Source organism: Caretta caretta, chromosome 6, assembly GCF_965140235.1.
Source record: "Caretta caretta isolate rCarCar2 chromosome 6, rCarCar1.hap1, whole genome shotgun sequence".
Taxonomy (NCBI): Eukaryota; Metazoa; Chordata; order Testudines; family Cheloniidae; genus Caretta; species Caretta caretta.
Window position 1 is genome coordinate 125,832,519 of NC_134211.1, and position 20,595 is coordinate 125,853,113.

General features: G+C 46.6%; 1 protein-coding gene across 1 annotated transcript in view; it reads right to left on the reverse strand.

Moving 5' to 3' along the window:
• ABHD12B (abhydrolase domain containing 12B) overlaps positions 1-20,595 on the reverse strand; it is a 37,968-nt gene that overhangs the window by 2,681 nt on the left and 14,692 nt on the right. Inside the window, exons 2-12 of the mRNA XM_048853117.2 lie at positions 18,316-18,437; positions 14,665-14,764; positions 13,596-13,715; positions 11,169-11,199; positions 10,742-10,787; positions 10,519-10,648; positions 8,744-8,784; positions 7,945-8,024; positions 6,039-6,121; positions 3,705-3,783; positions 826-950 (exon numbers count right to left, since the gene is read on the reverse strand). Coding sequence (XP_048709074.2) covers positions 826-950; positions 3,705-3,783; positions 6,039-6,121; positions 7,945-8,024; positions 8,744-8,784; positions 10,519-10,648; positions 10,742-10,787; positions 11,169-11,199; positions 13,596-13,715; positions 14,665-14,764; positions 18,316-18,437 — 957 coding nt within the window. The remainder of the gene's footprint in view (positions 1-825; positions 951-3,704; positions 3,784-6,038; positions 6,122-7,944; positions 8,025-8,743; positions 8,785-10,518; positions 10,649-10,741; positions 10,788-11,168; positions 11,200-13,595; positions 13,716-14,664; positions 14,765-18,315; positions 18,438-20,595) is intronic.

Consider the following 20,595-nt stretch of genomic DNA (forward strand, 5'->3'; position numbering starts at 1 on the left):
AAAGCAGGCAGATGCCAAACATCATAAGGGAGCATTGTGTAACTTTAAATGAGCACATTCCCTAAATGATCAGCTACGAAACAACATTAACCTGCACAACGTTAAGTGAGGAGTTAGTGTATTTGCAAGATGGACTCTGCCAGGTCCAGCAGCCCCTAGTGGTAGCCCTCAGCTCTGCAGCCTACTGGGATTGTGTGCACACAACTTCATTGCTGTACAAATTCTACATTGTACAGAATTGCCCCATAAGTTGTAAGTGAAATATGGACAGATGCAAAGAGCAGCTCATGTTAACACAGCAATGAGAAGGATAAGGGATATATAATAAATAGACTAGTTTAGCTGTCCAGTAGCGCAGTTGTGGTATGTCACAGGGAAGAACATGATTGCTGTGCTTTCCCAGGGAAGCCAGAGGACTCTTCCCAGCAGAGTGACCAGGATCTACACCGAGGGCGCCAAAAAGCAACAGGCCCCTTGACTAGCATAAGCCCTTGACCAAAGGTAAATTTTCAGAGCATCTTTTACAATAGATTTGACTGGGGAGAGGCAGCAGCATTATCCCCACTTGTTTAAAAAAAAAACCACAGAAGCAAAGGGTAAAAGTATTTTGCAAGCAGCAGCTCACCTGTTAAGGGTGCCAGTTGTGGTCCAAGGCTGCAAACCCCCTTCTACGTCCACAGCTAGACAGCAGATGCTAACTAGTTGGGTACAGACCTGGGCAGGCTTTTCAGCTGAGAGGGACACTTGCCTTTACCCACCCCACAGAACAAGCTACTTTATAAACAAGCTAATTTGACAGCTGAGTCACCTGCTGGCATTACTTACTTCACAATGTCTGGCAGTTCTGGATCTGAACAGATGTTTTCATGGGCTAAACCCAGCTTCTCTGGAAAGGCAACAAACTTGACCTTGTCTTTGTTCGCATAGGAGTGGAGAGCAATCTCAGCAAGCTAGGATGGGGGGGGGGGGGGGGAGGAGAAAAGAGAGAGAATCTTCTACATGTCATTTAGACTTTGAGTACAGTTAAGTGAATTCTAATGGCTTCTCTCCGTAGGTAGTTTACATGGCCCTCTTCACCACAGTATGAGCACTTAATGGCTTCATTAACGCGCCTGTAACCTAGGGTAGTGCTGTTAACCACATCTCTCCAAGGGGCAGAAAGATGGGATCAGGCAGGTCACTTGCCCAAGGTCAGGCGGTGGTGGTCTTGGGTATTGAGGCTAGGTCACTTGAATAAATCCAGTGCTTTATCCACTAGACCTGCTTCTCTTCCTTAACTACCACCTAGTCCCCTGCTGATCCAGTTTCATGCACATAAGAGGTACACTCACTTCTCCCCAAAAGTAGCTAATATTAAGGGGAAAACAGCATTGACGGCCCCAACAAGAATTCTTTAGCATGCAGAAGCCTTGTTAGTTTTACTTGACCTACAAAGGTTTGGATATGGTCATTGAGCTGGAATATCAGGGTGATTTCTTTGATAGGCACGCCATAATTCCTTCCCATTGAACCAATCAATTCATACACTTCCATGTACTGCAGCAGTGATTACTCAGCTCACAGAACACTTGGCATGCTGGCTTTTTGAACACTGCTGTCACATCAGGTTTAAGTTCATGAACTTGATTGCTTTAGACTAAGGCTGTCAAACAATTAAGAATGGCAATTAATCAAGATTAAAAGTAGTTGCTATAAATTGCACTGTTAAATAGAATACCAATTTAAACTCAGCAGAGACGTACATCCTCCGGAATGGTGGCTGCAGCATGAAGAGGCACAAGTATCTTGCAACCCCAGCTACTACAATGCCATGTGAATGCTGCTTCTCGCTTTCAGGTGATATTGTAAATAAGAAGTTAGCAGCGTCTCCCATAAACGTAAACAAACTTGTCTGTCTTAGCAATTGGCTGAAGCAGGACTGAGTGGACTTGTAGGCTCTAAAGTTTTGCATTGTTTTGAGTGCAGTTGTGTAAAAAAAGAAAGCCATGCATAAATTGCACTTTCACAATAAAAATTGCACTATAGCACTTGTGTGAGGTGAATTGAAAAATACTATTTTGCACAGTACAAATATTTGCAATTAAAAATATGAAGTGAGACCTGTATATGTCCTAGTGTGTTGTAACTGAAATCCATGTATTTGAAAGTGTAGAACCACATCCAAAATATAAATTTAAAGTTAACAGTACAATTAAAACTGCAAGTAATCTAGTTAATTTGTTTGGAGTTAATCACTTGCGTTCACTGCCGTTGCTAGCCCTACTAGTATTCCTTTCCATTTTCCCAACCATCGTGCAACAATCAGGTTCCTTTCTGCAAGGTACTTCAAGAAAAAATGTACCCACCTCCATGAAGACTAGCACCCTAACATTCTATTGGGGTGAATATCAAGGTTAAAGACAAACCAAGCAGATAAAAAGGTTCCTCTAGAGCCATGAAATAAATGAAAGGTCTTTCAGAACTCCCAGTAGAGACAAGAGAAAGGCCCAGACAGTTACTCACTGCTGCGGCAGCCTGGATGCCCTTCTTTACACGGAGTCTGGTTAACGGTGCTCCAGCCCTGCCTTATGACTCGATCCTAGAGCTGACCCGCTCACTCCGAGGCAGGATCTCTCTGAACTAGTCTGCCTGCCTAAGGGTCCAGGTCTACGCACAACTGTTCAGGCCATGGCAGTTGTTTCTAGGCTGGAGTCAGCTGGATCATGGGAACCTTCAGTAGTACAGGGAAGCAGCAAGACCCGCCTCCAGGGTACTCGTCATGAGGGGAATTAAGGGATGTTGAAGGGGAAGTGGTGGATATAGCCTAGTAGTGGGGGCTGTTAGCAGTATCATACACACAGGGCACTTACTCAAGTTCCCTGCAAGCTGCGTGGTCACGCTGCAGCCTACTTAGCACCATGCAGGCGCTCAGGGAACCTGCCCAGGGACCTGCTGCAGGAGGGGTGCCCCTCCCCCAGCCATGGGGGCTCAGGGAGGGGCACCCCTCCTGCAGCCCCAGAGGTGCCTCCCCGGCCCAGGTGCTGCTGCAGGGAGAGAGAGCTGGGAGGGGAAGTAGTCTCTTCCCCACTGTAGCCCCTGAGCATCCCCTCATCCCTAGCCCCACCCCAGAGCCTGCATCCCCAGCTGGAGCCCTCACCCCTGCACCCAACACTGAGCCCCTCACCCCCAGCCCACAACCCCTGAACCCAGCCCTGAGCCCCTCATCCCCAGCCCCACAGCCCCAGACAGAGCCCTCCCAGCCCTGAGCCCCCTCCCACACTCTAAACCCCTTGGCCCCACCACATGAGTTTTGTTATGTGCACCAATATGAAGGCGATGTGTCTTACTGGTGCACATAACAAAATTCGTTCTGCACATGGGTGGGAAAAAAATCTATGGGAACACTACTCTTACACCCATGGGAGATACTGCTCTGTTGTGCTGAAAGGGCTGCACTCCCCCCCCTTCCCGCCCCCCACATAAAAACCTCTCTGTGTTGCATGGAATTTTTATGCATGGTGTTAAACACAGCACATACGAAGTCAATATAGATTCTTCTCAGTGAGCGGCATACAAAGGAATCTACAATTATACGTGATGCCACTGCTGGTAACAGGGCCCGTTTGTAAAACAGAACAGTCTCAGACTTCCTTTGGCCTCACCTTTCCCCCAATAACCTAACCGCATATAGAGGTAGAGTTGGCTTTAATCATGAGAAAAGTTACCTTTCTACCCAGGTGCATGGGCAAGACAGGGTCATCTTCTGAATGCAAAATCAAAAGGGGACTGGACAGCACTTTAACACTAAGGGGAAAAAATAGAACCTGTTAAAGAAACACACAGCTTCTGGTTATTTAACCTAGTGCTTACTAACAAGGGCCAGTGTTAGGATCAAAGTTTTGTTAGTAATATTGGTTTGAGGGGTCTCTCCCAGCCCAAAGTGCTCTGCTGTTTAGCTACAGTTTGTACCTTTAAGATTTAAGAGGAGAGAGCACTGAGTTTTTAAAGGCAGACAGGAGCAGAACATTATGTGTACAAAGAGAGTGTAGAAACATCTGAATTTCAGGACACTGCAGATACCAGAAATACCCTCCCCCCTACACACATTTGACAAATGCTGAAGACTAGAAGTCCTAAATACTATCCCCTCTTTGTAATCACTTGGAATAACGAACTTTACACTCAAATCACTGGTGATGCTGCTTGCAGCAAAAGTCAAAGTGACAGCTCTGCAGCAGTTTGGTGGAGGAGTGAGTTCCTTCCTCTTCTCAAAATAGTGGAGGTCCAGGGGCTGGATAGCTGAGCTCCCCCTATGATGTGTAGGGTGTGCCAGTCTCGAGATGGCCAGTTCACGCTTTGTAGCGTACTTATGACAGGGACTCCATGGGAGGAAGAAAGCCTTAATATAGTCACTAGTCCTAGTGTGAAATATTTCTCAGTAGATCAGTCCTCTGTGTCCACCAAACACTTGACTATGGAAGCAAGGCTGAAAATATGCCTGACCTAAATTGGTTTATTCTGCTTGACTGGGACAGATGTCATGCTTGTAGCTTCCCTACTCACCCAAACACTTGAGTGGAGAATCTCTGAATGCGCAAGGCTTTCGACACACCTGTGGCTCCGTTTGTCTCATTTGTGAATCCTGCCCAACTCCCATAGATGGGAGTTTCTCACAAAAGCTTCTGCTTTCAAGATTTCTATTCCAAGTGTAACATAAGTTCAGGGCAGGTGCCCAGATGACACACAGCTGTTTCTGGCTCAGGGGAAATCAGTTTTCAGTTGTAGGGTAAGAGCTTTAACTGGCCATCACTACTAGTGGGACCATCCATTTGAAGTACGTCAGGTTTCAGAATGCACACGCAGGTGAACAGGGACGATGCTCTAAGCTAAGGCTTCAGGCTGCCTACTACCCAGCAGCTACGCCTGCTTCAAAGCGCACCAGGGAATGGTGTGTGCATTTTACACCCCCACTTGCCACAAACTAAGTGTGGATGTAGACAAGGCCTTAGTGTCAACCAAGACAGTGTTGTCTCCCTATTTATAATTTTCAAAATTTCCTTCACATGCGGGAGGACTGGACAATTTTTGTAGTGGGAATGGAGATTCCAGGGCAAGGGGATGACTCTCAGGGGCATGCAACTGCAGAACAAAAGCCCCGGTGCCTTATTTTATGCAGCATCTTTCATGTGCACTATGTCCCTAAACAAGTTAGGGTTCCTCTATGCAATACTCATGAGTTAAGCCGCAGCAGAAAGAAGGCAAGGGAGAGGAGATACATTTAAGTCAGATGGAGAGACATAAAGGAAGGTGGCTCCTGGCTGCAGAGAAGGCTCTAGCATCAGGTGGGGCATGACTGCAGAGAGTCAGATCCCAGAATGAGTTGCGGGCAGAAGGTGGCAAAGGTGAGTTACACCAAGGCCACAGAATGTTTTGTAAAAGAGGGTATGTCCTGCTATTGCCAGCGGCCCCAAACCAAAGACTTAAGGAGAGAGACAGCAAGGGAGGAACAGCAGGGAAATGGTAAATAGCTAGAGAGGGTGGAAGAGAACTGCCCTCCTGGTCTCACTTCCTACTGCAGCCATTGTCAGAGCGTGAAAGAACAGAGCCTCTTCTGCGTACAGCTGAGCAATACAGCAAAGCAACAGAAGGCCTACCTGTCTTACACCCACCCCGCGCTATCTGCCGCCCTGCTGTTTGGGCGGGCGGGCGCGGTGGGGGGGGAACTCAGATGAGGGACAATAGGACTGAACTTGTCTAAACAGTGACATCTGCAGTCATTTTGTAGGTGACAAAAGCACACGTTTTAGGGGGCAGAAGTCTCTCAGAAAGCTAGTTACTGACACGGGCTAATTTTGATGGGAAAAGAGTGTTGTATGAAAATCTAGCTTCCAAGAGGCTGAGCCTCTCAGTGCCGCCAGTCTCAGTGATTCCTCCACTGTACAGAAAATGGGTTGTAATGTAACCAGAAACAGGACTTTGTTCATAGCAGCTAGCCAGTCCAGCAAGATGACAAGTATTCATGCTTCAAGCAGAACAGTAGGTCCAGAAACATTACTCACTTCTCATCATTATGGAAAAATATGTCACCCAATGCCATTGAGTCAAGGATTAAGTACTCAAATCCTGGGAATTTACGGTAGATCTATCAAAGAAAGAGGGAGAATTCAATGCAATACTGGGCTAGATGGACCTTTGGTCTGACCCGTATGGCCGTTCTTATGTTCTAACATTAGGGACCCTGTTGTACCTCTTAACTGTCCCTAGTTTTGCAGGGCATTCAGTTTGTCCCCCTGCATACTCCCACCCAAGGAATGGGTCCATACTTCACATACATACAGCTTTTTCATTAGAGTAAAACTGAACATGAACAAACTCACCCAAGTATTTACCCTGCCATCGCTATGTAGCACTGACCAGCATTTGACATGTGCTGTTTCTTCAGCACTGCTGACAGCTCTGTCAACAAGGGCTTCCCCCTCCCCACCACAACTGAGAAGGTCGCTGGTTTTAAAGCCCACTCTCTGGGAACAGAACATCTCCGTTCCAAGTTACGCCTAAAACAGGAAACCAGGCATGGTGTATCCTGGTGCTGTAGATCTCTTGACCAAATGACATTAACATTTACCCCTCCCAAATCACCACACTAATTCATTAATAGTAAATGAGATTCTAGCGGGACCCAGTTGTGCCAGGTGCTGTACACACAGAACAATTAAGGCTAAGAAATCATCCAGGATTAGTATAAATCCTGCACAGAGCTGAAGTTCTAGGGCAGCATGCAGGGGTTTGACACATCTCAGAGCACTTCCCAAAGTTAGGAATGTGTTATTGCCATGTTACGGACAGGCACAGATTAAGTGATTTGCCTGTAGTTACACAGCGTGGCAGTGGGACCAGAACCCAGGTCAACTTGTGCCTGTTCCACCGAGATGCAACAATCCTTCACGCTAAGGAAAGGCAGAATTTCCATCAACAGAATGTGTAAAGCGGCCTGACCATTCGAAGGTCCCCCCCTTCACGTGCATTATCACCAGCTTTGATTAACTCCCCCTCCCTTACCTACTCTGCATGGAGAACGTTTATAAGACAACTGTTCAGGACCAGAAAGACACAAATTAGTGTCCACCTCCCTGAGCGGCGCCAAAGGCCTGGAAGTGGGGTTACCGTGTCGTGTGTACCAAGAGTGAGGCTGGCTTGCATTCTGGAGTGAGCTTGCAGCCCCGGAAGGGGAGGAGTTCCTTAAAGACTGACCCGCCTCTGCACTCTAATCCCAGGCTGCTCTGGTAACTGGAGAGGACACCAGATAACTTGGACAGCTCTGGGAGCCCATCTCGGTTACAGCAGCCTCCCCAGGTTGCCCTATGGGCCCCAGCACTGCCGAGAATCTCTGCAGCACTGTGGATTGTAGTCCTACCCCTGACATGCTCCACCCACCAACACGCCCCCACCCCCAGCATGCACCCAAGGCCAGGGCTTGCAAGGCAGCCTTATGGGCTTTCTTCCATGGTCACTGCATCATGTGAATGCCTCCCCAGCCCCTTTACACCACTCCAGGCATTTTACCGTGTGGGGCCAGAGCAGGGGGAGGGTCTAACTCTTAATCTTTTGTCCCTTGTTGATTTGCAGGCCAAGAGATATGGTGTTTGGAGGCTGTGGAATATGGCATCATCTCCAATAGGACAGCAGGTTTAGTGCCCACACGAGTTCATGGTGTCCAGAGATGGATTTCATCCCAGAGATAGCCTGTTACCAAGGACCTTCCCAGATAAGACTGCCATTGCATTTCCCACTGCTGAACGCTGGTTGATAGCCAGGAGCTACACCAGGTGTCAGACATCTAAATAATGCTCCCTCCCCAGTCCTGCAAGGGAGACGTAGCCAGGCTACTTAGAAGAATCTCACTGACAACGTGCACTTGCTTTCCACGTGCAGCTACACTAGGATACAGAGAGTTTATGGCCTTACTCTGGTAATGGGGATATGAGCTGCTGCCTCCCGAATGTTGGTGAATGAGGATTCCAGAATGATCAAGTCCACCTGGATGCCTTGGAAAGCGTAAGGAGGTACGAAATGATCAGTTAGGCTTTGGACCATTTGACATCCTTCTTGCTGCCTCCATGCCTCTCACCTGCGTTCCCCCCCACCCCACCCGAAAACCATGCATGAATTAGCAAGTCCAGTATATGAAAGCCAGGTGTTCTCATGTGCTGAGCATCTGTATTACTCTCCCCCTCACACACACAGTGCAAAATTAGGAGATTAGAAACAGTCCCTTGTTCTGCCACTATTCCGAGACTGTGCCTAATGACTGATCCAAAGGTTGTGGAGTCTTTCCAGTGACTGCAATGAGCTCTGGATCAGGCTCAATCAGCTGGATACTTGGAAAATTAAAGAGGCTGGACAGCAACTTCAAGTTACTGCAATTTCTAGGTCTGCCCTGCATGGCACTTGGCAGCTGCTCTCTGCTTCCTTGGCACTGTCCAACTCCCCTTCTATGGAGGGGAGTTCCCAACAGGTGCAGAGCCAGCTCCCTAGGCCACCCACCCTGCATCCCGCAGCACCCCAAAAATGCCAGAAGCACAGTGCACTTCAGTAGTCCCCAGCTGACAGCCCTTTGGAGCTGAACCTAGCTGATGTGGTGTAGACAAGCCCTTAGGTTGCGCTAAATTTGGCCGTGGCCACAGCGAGCTGTGACTGACTCTTGCTCCTCTCAGCTCCACCCAGCTGATGGGCCAGCCCCGGGTTATAAACATTTCAGAATTACCTTTTTCTTCAAGCAGTTTCCTTGCAACATTTGTTGCTACTCTGTAAGAAAGGAGCGATGAGTCAGTGATTATGAGGGCAGTGCATTTTAAAGGAGATGCATCGATTAAGGCCAGAACAGACCATTGGGTTCATCTCACTTGATCCCCCGTATAACACAGCCCAATGGACTCCAATTCCTGCTTCAAGTCCAACAGCTGTGGTTGAAATGGGATTTCTTTCAGAAAGATCCAATCTTGACTTAAGTATTTCCAGGGATGGAGAATCCATCACAACCCTTGGTAAATTGTTCCAATGGTTAATTACCCTTGTTGTTAAGAATTTGCTCCTTATTTCTAGTCTAAATTTCTCTTTCTCTGATCGACTGGAGAGCCTCTGTGATCAGATTTCTGTTCCCCATGTAGCTACTTTTAGACTAATCAAGACCTTTTCTTTGTTAAGTTAAATAAATTGAGCTCCTTGAGACTATAGCTATCAGGCAGGTTTTCCCCAATCCTTTAATCATTCTTGTGGCTCTTCTCTGAACACTCTCCAGTTTTTCCTCAACATCCTTCTTTAATTGTTGACACCAGAGCTGGACACTATATTCCAGCAGCGGTCACAGCAGTGCGAGATACAGAAGTAAAATAACCTCTGCTCCTATTCGAGATTCCCCTGTTTATACATTAGCATTTTTGGCCACTGCATTGTACTGGGAGCTCATGTTCAACTTGCATATCCACCATGACCCTTCTCCCCACAGCCTTTCTGAGTCTCTGCTTTCCAGGATAGAGTCTCCCCGCCTATAACTATGGCCTACATTCTTTGTTCCTAGATGGTAGGACTTCATGTTTGGTTGTACTGTAACATGTTTGCTTATGGCTGCCCAGTTTACCAGGTGATCCCGATCGCTCTGTATTAGTGACCTATACTCTTCAGTATTTACCACTCCCCCAGTCTTTGGGTCACTAGCAAGCTTTGTCATTTTATTTTCTTCCAGGTCATTGATAGAAATAAGTAGGGCCAGGAACCAATCTCTGCAGAATCCCACTTAAAAAAAATACCCGCTCAAAAATAATTGCCCATTTGCAATTACATTGACATGTACCAGCTAGCCAGTTTAATCCATTTTGTATGTGCCATGTTGATTTTGTACCTTTCTAGTTTCGTAAAGATGATGTCATATGGTACCAAATCAAATGCCTCACAAAAGTCTAAGTATCCCAGCATCATTACCTTTGACAACTACAGTTGCGAGAAATAGTTTGCAGAAATCTATTTGCCCTAAACCCATGTTGACTGGCATTAATTATTTTACCTTCTTTTAATTCATTATTAACAAAATCCCATATGAGCCATTCCACACGTTTTGCCCAGGACTGATGTCAAGCTGACAGGCCTATTGTTACCCAGATCATCCGGTTTACTCCTTAAAATGTTGGCACAACTTTAGCATTCTTCCAGTCCTCTGGGCCAGGACATTACTCCTCTGTTAGACAGTCTATGGAGTTCAGTGCCTTAGAAGTCGCTGAAATGTGACATTTTCCTACTATAAACAAGGCCTAATAGGAGAAATAGGGGATTGAACAGGATTTTCCTTTATTAAAAAGGAAGTTTTAGCAGTAGCAGAGATCAGAGGAGAGAAAGGATTACATGGGCATTATATGTTTGCAATTAAAACCCACCCTGGTATTTTAGGTTATACAGCAACTACACATTTGTCCAGCAACCCAAGGGATGCTTCACTACAATCCCTAGACTCCACATCCTTTGGCCAGTCTCCGGTACCACACTTACCCACTACCCAAGGAGTGTCCCCAGAAGAGCACTCTGCTATTTCCACTCCGGGCTTTTACCCAGTCATAGAGGTACAGGACGTCTGTAGTAAATCCAGTCTCACTTGGATAGCCGCTAGAGTCCCCATACCCTGGGAAGCAGCAGATTAGGGGGTTAAAACATGAAGAAAAAAATTTTAATAAATGGAGAGACAGCTTTGTTTGGTGTTTTTTGTTAAGTTTACCTCTGTAGTCAAGAGCCAGTATATGGAAGCCTGCACCACTCATCACCTGTTCAAGAAATCAAGCAATGTTACACTCCAAATGACAGACTAGGGCAGCCAATGTATTTATTGTTCAAAACTCAGAGCTAGTGTACGGGCTGGAAGAACCATCCTACAGTGGTGCAGCCCCAATCCATGGAAAGAAAGGATTGGTACCCACTAGATTCTACTTGCCCTACTCCTAGCCATCACTCAGATGTGTGCAGTTGGCTTGCTTGTGTAAAAAACAAAAACCAAGCAAGATTTGGCCCTACCAAATCTTTGTTGGTGACATACACTACCTGGGAAGCGAGATAACAAGCAGTGTTCTGGGATACCATCTGAGCGAGTACACCCCACACACTGGACTGTGGGAGTCTCAATACCCACTCGTATCAGTCTGACCTACCTTCATCAAGGAAACTCTGTGCCCTGAAGCCCTGTAGGAGAGTTAAAAAAAAGCTTTAACAAGGATTCATTGATTCGAAGAACAAGTCCTCTTTACCAGGGGCAGCCAGATGATAGGCAAAAGGAAGAAATGAAGATTCTTTAAAGATAACAGGAAGCTGAAGTGCTCTTTAATCCATTTTAAAAATGGATTAGTCTGTGCACTGTGGCCCTGCACTAGAGGACAGTTTTAAATCAGAGCACCATGTAGGAACCAACAGTTTGCAGCTGGCCCCTTCAACAGATCAGTTAGCCTCGACTTTCATTGCCTCAGCCCCAGGATGTTTTATTCACCTTCAATTAGGCCCAGAATGGGTGTACTGGCCTCTAGAGTACGACACGTGCAACCTTAACAGAGGAGTTTAGAACAAACTTCACATTTCTCCAATATTTCAAGTGCAAGTTATTTTATAGCAGAATGTTTTCATATTGATTAGCAGTCAAGGGTTTGGGTCGTTTTTTGTGTTTTTTTTTGGGGGGGGGGGGGGGGGGAGAGGGTGTTGAGACAGCCACTACAAGATTTGGGAGTAATGACATAGCTTTACCAAGCACCAGGAAGCTAATAAACGGCCTAATATTTTAGCACCCAAGATGCTATAAAAATTGATCATCACTAAAGACTTAAAGCGAGATGGAAGCCGTGGCACGCTATTTCAGTGCGCGAGCACCAGCTTTGGAGCACACAGACATATGGCCAAAGTCCACAGTTGCTGAAATACCAGAAAGAAACAAAAAGGAGGCTCTGGCTATTTCCTGTTTAAAACCGGTCTGCCTCAAGGGAGAGGCAATTTAGATCAAGAACTTATTTTCAGACTCAGCCAGATAAAGAGCATCCTTTAAAAGAAATCCAACACAGTGCACCAGGGGCGGCCAACCTGAGCCTGAGAAGGAGCCAGAATTTACCGATGTACATGGCCAAAGAGCCCCAGTAATACATCAGCAGCCCCCCCATCAGCCCCCCCCAGCTCCCAGCACCTCCTGCCCACCAGCAGTCCCGCCAATCAGCGCCTCCCCCTCCCTCCTGATCAGCCATTTTGTGGTGTGCAGGAGGCTCTGGGGGAGAGGAGGAGGAGCGAGGGCAGGGCAGGCTGAGAGGAGGAGGGCAGGAAGGGGTGGAGTGGGGGGCAAGGCCTGTGGCAGAGCCAGGGGTGGAGCAGCGAGCGCCCCCGGCACATTGGAAAGTTGGCGCCTGTCGCTCCAGCCCCGGAGTCGGTGCCTAGACAAGGAGCCGCCTAGTAACTTCTGAAGAGCCGCATGTGGCTCTGGAGACACAGGTTGGCTACCCCGCAGCATTCATTTTACAGCCATTCCAAGGGGCTAGGAGGACGGCTCCTCAAGGCTGGCTATGATGGGGCTAACAGAACATTTAGGCAGCAGTTCAGGGTATGACAGCAATACACAAGGTGGGGCAAATCCTGACCTGACTCTCTCCATGAGATCAGTAGGTTCTGCAGGTCCAGTCAGGGCAGGACTCGATCGGGAAGGAGGCTCCAGGCACAGAGGGAGGCATGAAAGGAGAAGGCACAAGGCGGATGTAGGTGAAGGACTGAATGAGCAATCTGGACTGAGCAAAGGGGGGAACAAAAGGAGACAGGAGCAAAGAGACAGGAAGGAGCTAAGTTGCAGCAGGCTGTGAAGGGGAGAATGGGGAGCCTGACAGAAATAGAAGGACCAGGGAGTCAAGTGAAGGGATTTTAGGAAAGGCTGGACTTGGTCATGCATCAGGCCAGGCAAAGGATCACCACAGTAGTATTTTGGAAAGCTTGGCAGGAAGGCCAGAAGGAGACGTGGACAGGAGTCAAGGCAAGAGACAATCAAGGCCTGGAATAGAGCTTTGCAGTGGAAACAGGAGAGGCCATGCAGACAGAACTGGCAGGCTTGAGCATGTGATGTGGGGAGTAGATGCAGAGATGAGTCAAAGAGGGAGGATGAAGGAGTTGTGCATAGTAATGGCAAAAGGACAGGCAGACACTTCAGTAGGACATGCTGAATTGACAGGATTCTCTTTATAGGAAAAAGAGAACTGTTCCTAAGCCTTTCTATTGTGGAAGCTGCACTGGGCTAGATATTCTACAAACAGCTCCTGCCCCCAAGGGCTTACAACCTAGTAGGCATAAGAAGTGGCTGAGACACAAGCTGGGGAGGAGTGGGTACCAAACAGTATTATAAGCCACATCATAAAAAACCAGGAACAAGTCTGCCGTCTCTCCATAAGAAAGGTCACTTTCAGCGGAGCTTGGGGGGTAGGGGGTAGGACAACTTCCAGAGTTTACAGCCAAACTATTTCTGTCTCCAGCTGGTGAGAACAGATGTGACTGACACAAGCAACACAATGTACCCAACATAATATAGAACAACCTACAAATATAGCATTATTCATGTTAATCACCTGTTACCTCCATTGCCATGGAGATAAATTATAACGGGATTATTGTCTGCAAGACTTTCTTCATACCAGCTGTGGTCCTTCCCTTGAGCTTCTATCCCCCTGCTGCCAGGCAAAACATGCCTAAAGAACCAAGAGTGTGTAATTAACAAGCCTGCTCAAGTGCATCTGGATATTCCATTACTGATCAGAGGAGACATGCTACTGTTTCATGGATCAGACACTGGGAAGATGAATAACTGCATTTAGTTAATGGTCTTCAAAAACCAGGCAGGCACAGCCTCTTTCGTTAGGTAGAGTCCAGCCATTTCTCTGTCCACTGCTCTACATGGAATACCCTTCACAAAAGGAAAAACAAACAATTGAGAGACCAAATACTGTTTTTAATTCAGCAGAATATAATGCAGCATCATTTCTCAGTTTTAAAAATAGCTACATATTCTCATCACAGTCCAGTAGCCAGGAACAGATCCACTGTGACAGATGAAGGGCTTTGGACACAACTGCTGGTAGACAGCATACAGAAATAATGGGGAAAATACAGAACATCCAATGGAGGGAGCAATGCACATGCTGCTCTGCGGCACACCATTGCTAGCTGACCCAGCTTGACATTCAAGGCAGATTTTCACTACTATGCCCATGGACTTTCACCACCTGCCCATGTACACCAAGGTGCAGCAGTGCAGGTACAAATAGCAGGCTGTGTGCGCCTACACAGATCTGGTCAAAGAAGGGTCAAGCCCTTTGCATCCAGATACAGCTGCTGTTTTTATTGTTCACTACTACAAAGGAAGTTCTGGAGACATGCAAGCTCTTACTTTGCTTCGTCACTAAAACGTACAGCTTTATGCAGAACATAAGAATAAGTTTTAGCTGGAGAATCTAAAAAGTTGAAGTAGTGACAGATTTTTACATTGCATGCCACATGGTATCCAGGTGTCAACTACTAATATAGTTTGACGTTTGAAATTCTTAGACATTAGACCTCAGCTGGGTACATTAGAGTTCAAACAAACACTTTCCTTTTGCCAGTCCATGAGAATCTGAATGGATCTGGTTGTCTACTCACCAGACACCGATGGTGACCTCTGGTTCGGTTGTGAGATAGAAGTTTACAGTATGGTTCAGCAGCAATTCAGGCTTCCCAAAGTCCACAAAGGGAAATGCCACTGAGAAAGACAAGTCACAAAATGCTAAGTGGCAAGTTCTCCCGTACAGTGCAGTAATCATCCTATTGATAGCTAGGAGGATTAGTTCACGTCCAGAGTCAAACTGAGCAGAGTCTCACCAGATTCCGAGGAAGAGGTTTCATGTTATTGCGAGAAAACCTAATTCCTGACCTATCATGGGTGGAATCTTCTGAACTCAGCTAACTCCTCCCCCTGATGTCAAAGAGCTTTTCACCTTTGGCTTCAATGAGAGCCTAAGCAGACCTGTGTCAAGCAGTTCTGAAATCTTTCCCCTTCAAGTGTATACTATACATAGCACTTCCACATAGAGAAGTGATTGTACATATTTATACTACCTCTGCTACCCAGCCTACCCGCCTTCTCAGAACGAGAACTGCCATGAACAAGATCCTTGGCAGAAGAGTGTCTTATTGTCAACTCACAGTAATGGACCGAAAGTACCAGCCATCCCAATCCCCAAGCCAACATGAAACTGACCATTAACTAGCCAGATAGGTACAGGATGATGAATCCTTCACGCAAAAGACGACGACAGGAGGAAAGTGACTGGAACAGAGTCCCTTAATAGGCATCCTGGCATCACAAGCTGATCTCAACACTGGAGTCCTGATTCTCCTCCCAGCCAAATCTTTCTATTGACTTTATGGGACCTGGACCAGGCCCCAGGAGATTCAGCATCTGGTTCCAGTTCTGCCATCGATTCTTTGTGTGGTCCTAGACCACTTACCTCACATGTGCCTCAGTTTCCCCAAATCTAAGATGGGTATAAATACCTACCTACCTTCATGGGGATATTTGAAGATTAGAGAATGTTTGTAAGCCACGTTGAACATAGGCGCTGGAGCACCCACAGGGAAAAAAAAGTTAGTGGGTGCTCTGCACCCACTGGCAGCCAAGCTCCCCCTGCCCCCACTTCGCCGCCTCCTCCCCAGAGCATGCCGCATCCCCACTCCTCCACCTACCTCCCAGCACCTGCTGCCTGGCTGCTGCCAAACAGCTGTTTGGCAGCATTAGCAAGCTCCAGGAGGGAGGGGGAGGAGCAGGAACGTGGTGCACTCAGGGGAGGAGGCAGGCAAAAGGCAGGAATTTGGGGAAGGAGTTTGAATAGGAGCAGGGAGGGGGGTGAAGTTGGGGTGAGAACTTTGGAAAAGGGGTTGGAAGGGGCAGGGCCTCATGGAAGGGGTGGAGTGGGGCGGGGCCAAGAGCAGAGGTGGGGGGGTCGAGCACCCACAGGAAAGAGGGGAAGTCAGCACTTATGCCTTTGAAGGTGTAAGGCCAAATTCAGATCTCATGCAAATGGGTAAAACTCCCCTTACATCAGTGGAATTGAACCCACATACAGCAGGTACTGGAGTACAATATTATTATCTCAGAGGGTTAATATTGTTCTTTGCATATTCTCATTGATTTCTGGGCTTCTATTACACCAAAAACAGTGAGGACTTTACTGTAAAGAAATCGAATTCTTCACCGGGCCTTGCTGTTCCTCTTGCTACATGACAACATATTAATGCAAAATAATTGCAAAGTGATGGTACATTGTTTATTTGTGCTATTAGAATCATAGAAGATTAGGGTTGGAAGGGACCTCAGGAGGTATCTAGTCCAACCCCCTGCTCAAAGCAGGACCAACTAAATCATCCCAACCAGGGCTTTGTCAAGCCAGGCCTTAAAAACCTTTAAGGAAAGAGATTCCACCACCTCCCTAGGTAACCCATTCCAGTGCTTCACCACCCTCCTAGTGAAATAGCATTTCCTAATATCCAATCTAGACCTCCCCCACTGCAACTTGAGACCATTGCTTCTTGTTTGGTCATCTGCCACCACTGAGAACAGCCAACCCCCACTTCAGGTAATTGAAGGCTGCTATCAAATCCCCCCTCACTCTTCTCTTCTGCAGACTAAAGAAGCCCAGTTCCCTTAGCCTCTCCTCATAAGTCATGTGTTCTAGTCCCCTAATCCTTTTCATTGCTTTTGGCTGGACTCTCTCCAATTTGTCCACATTCTTTCTGTAGTGGGGGCCCAAAACTGGATGCAATACTCCAGCTGTGGCCTCACCAGTGCCGAATAGAGGGGAATAATCACTTCCCTCCATCTGCTGGCCATGCTCCTACTAATGCAGCCCAATATGCTCTGAGCCTTCTTGGCAACAAGGGCACACTGCTGACTCATATCCAGCTTCTCGTCCACTGTAATCCCCAGGTCCTTTCCTGCAGGATTGCCGCTTAGCCAGTTGGTCCCCAGCCTGTAGCAGTGCATGGGATTCTTGCGTACACACTTACACCTGGGGGAATTCTGTACCATGGCACACGCTCAGAATTCAAGTCGCCTGCAGATTTCCCCCCCGCCACAGAAAATACTTTGTCAGAGAGGCACTGCAGTTATGCCTTTTGGCCACCAGGAGCTGCTGTGGCACCATGACAGCCGATAGCTCCCCGTAGCAGCCAATGGAGAGGAGAAGAGGCGGCATTCCTTACAGTGCCCTACCCGGGGCGGGGGGGACCAGGTGAAGAGACATATTGGGGGGGGGGAGGGGGAAGAGAGAAGAGAAGACAGAATGGGGCACAGACTGGGGTTCAGAAGGATGGGAATGGGGGTGCCTGACTGAATGGGAGAGGCTAGAGGCAGCCAGGGTCTGCATAGGGGGGCTCCCCAACAATCCTTCCTCCCCCTCAGAAAATTAAAAACACAAACAAACAAACAAACAAACAGTTCTATAGGTCTCCCACTCATACCCAGCCACTCTCCAGGTTCACTCCCAGGCTCCTTCCCAGCAATAACTTCCCCCTCCCTCAGCTTCTCCGTTACCCCTGATTTCCCCCCCCCCCCAAGCCTTTGCACTGCTTCTGTGCAGCAAATACAGTTCTGGATTGTAGTTTAAAGGAATTACTCAAAGTTCTGTATTCATATGTCTAGTAAGGATCTGTCAAAAACATGTTTTGTTGTCTGTATTGTTACAAAACTTGCCGACTGGTATTTTGAAATAAATTACCAAAATAACTGAAACTGACGTGATTATATGGTGTTATTTTGACAAATAAAATATGTAGAATTTTAAAAAAATAGTGTACAGATTTTAATATTTTAGCGCAGAATTCCCCCAGGAGTAACAAATATATTGCCACCAGGAAGGTCAGGCCAATTAAGGATCTCCCTTTGTCCCTTGCCTTCATCATCCGAAGAGGTTATTCTCACTCAGCAACCCCACTGCATTTCTCATCCCACCAAACCAGCTGCACCACAGAAAGGTAGTCAGTCAATCTACCCCTCACACCACCACACTGCTTCAGATTTACATAGAGGTTTTATTTCACATCCCAGAAATCTCATGAAATTAGCCAGAATCCCCCAAATAGTTAAGTCTTAGCCCTTTGATACACTTTCATGTGTAGCTTGGTACTAGTAAAGCAATATGTACACTTTTGCTCACCAGCTGCCCCCTTTTGCTCTTTGATAAATCAATAGAGAAAGAAATGCAATGAGTTCCACATAATTTCTTATCCACACAAGTAAGTGGGAGGAATACTTACCAATATTGAGAAAGACAAACTTGGCCAACAGCGCAGGAAAGAGACGTATAAGGAATGGTATGGAAACATAAATAATGAAGAGATGCAGAATTAGGGTTCTGAATAACCAGGATGGCCAACTCCTGTAAGACATAAATCCCATTGATATACATTAAGAAAACAATATTTAGCGTTAGTTTAGCTTTATGAGTCTTTACATAGGACTTGTGGGGGGAGGGGTTGGGTCAAGTCTCCAGCTTATGGACATGATTAAAACAAGGACCTAGAGTTTTGCAGGGGTGGGTTTTCTTCCGCAGCAGCAGGAAAGTTAAGATTCTTGCAAAAAGCTATTTTAAAAGAAGTCACTTCCCTGTCAGGCACTAGAGGCCTAAGACCACCACCAATTGCTAGATTTGCTGTAGTCGTGCTCAGCAGTGCTGCTGCCTGCAGAGACTTGAGTTAACTCTGTCTTTTGTATTCTATGCAAAGTCTGGAAAATGATCCTCAGGTACTTCAAGAGGAGCACGAACAAGCTGGAGCACTTCTTTGGTGTGCAGAAGGCAGCATGTGCAAAGGGATTTCCCTATTCCCATCACTGATGCTCAACAGCCTGTTCAATCTTTCTAAAGCCTTCTTTCGTGAGGCAAGAGAGGCAAATAGGCAAGTCCAGATTAGTGCGCCAGCGGGTAGCTTCAGGAGTGGCTTGATGTAAATGGGAGATGCCACTGGCAAGTGATCAAAGCAGACACTGACTTTCAGCGTGGTCCACCGTTTGCCAGGGGGTGTCCACAGTCATACTGTGTTGTCTCCTCTTCCAAGAGAGGAGAGTGGGGACAGCAGCTGCCACGCAATGTTCTAAAATGGTCCAGTGCAGAGGACTGTCTCCAGGGTACATTGAAGCACGGAAGTTCCTTTGTGAGATTGGCAATCAGATGTGTGGGAAATTCACATTATCCCAGAATTCTTTCCAGTGAGCCTCAGGATTGAATGACAGCACTTTAAGAACTTTAGCCAGATCTCTCCCCCACCCAAAAAAAAAAAAAAAGCCAGCGAGATTTCAGGCATGCCTTTGGCAGGTTCTGGAAGTCTTCGTGAATTGGTAAGCTCAGGTTGGCCATGGTTCAGTTGTATGTATCTCTCCCTGGATTTGGGAGCGGGGGAAAGGGGGAAATGTGTGCCAGAGTGCACAACTCTTGAACAGGTGTGGATTTGAATGTTCCTGTTAGGATTCTCATCATGGCATTAAACTGCATGTCCAGAGATTTGGTACATGAGCTTCTCACCCAGACTGGTAAACAATAGTCAGAGGTTGAGTATACTAGGGATAGAATCGCTGTTCAGAGGGTGTGCGCACACGCTGTGCCTAAGAGTTTTCAGACAAGGCTAGTCCTTGCTTTTACCTTTTTACACATCTTTTCTGGCAGGGCTTTAGAAGTCAAGTTTCTAAACCTCAATGTTAAGTAACACACAATTCTCTCCACTGCACACGCTACTCGTTTTTAAGCCTTATTGCTTTCCAGGAGGCAAGATTCAATAAGTATTTGCTGTTTGAGATAGTTGGGCTGACCTAGGTTCTTTCCACCCCACCATGTTGTGGGAGGAAAAATCTTAATAAAATGCTACTCGATTCATGTAGGCTCATGTGTATCCTTCAAAATTTCAGAGTATTTTGATAGATTACAAATGTGCACACACAGTTTGGACCTTTAACGACTAAAAATATATATAAAGAATCCTACAAAGTGTGGAAACATGGATGAATTGCTAAGGAGGAGTTCAAAAGAATAGCACAAGCATGCAGGGACAAAGTCAGGAAGGCTAAGGCACAAAGTTACACTTAGCAAGGGCCAAAAAAGGAAATAAAGGGTTCTAGAACTACATTAAGAGCAAGATGAAAAAGTTTAGCTCCTCTACTTAGAGGGAAAGCGCTAATAAATGATGAAATCTCCTTTGCTCAGTCTTCACTAAAAAGGCTAATGGAGACCAGATATTCAACACAATATTAACAAGGGGAAAAGGAAGACAAGCCAACATAGGGAAAGAATATGTTAAAAAATATCTAAGATAAGTTAGATGTATTCAAGTCAGCACAGCTGGATGAAATTCATCTAAGGGTACTTAAGGAACTAGCTGAAACAATCTTTGAGAACTCATGAAGGATAGACAAGGCCCCAGAAGACTGGAGAAGAGCAAAGATAGTACCTTTCTTTACAAAGGGGAACAAAGCAGACCCAGGGAATTATAGACCAGTCAGCCTAACTTTGATACCTGGAAAGATATTGTACAAAACTGATTAATAGT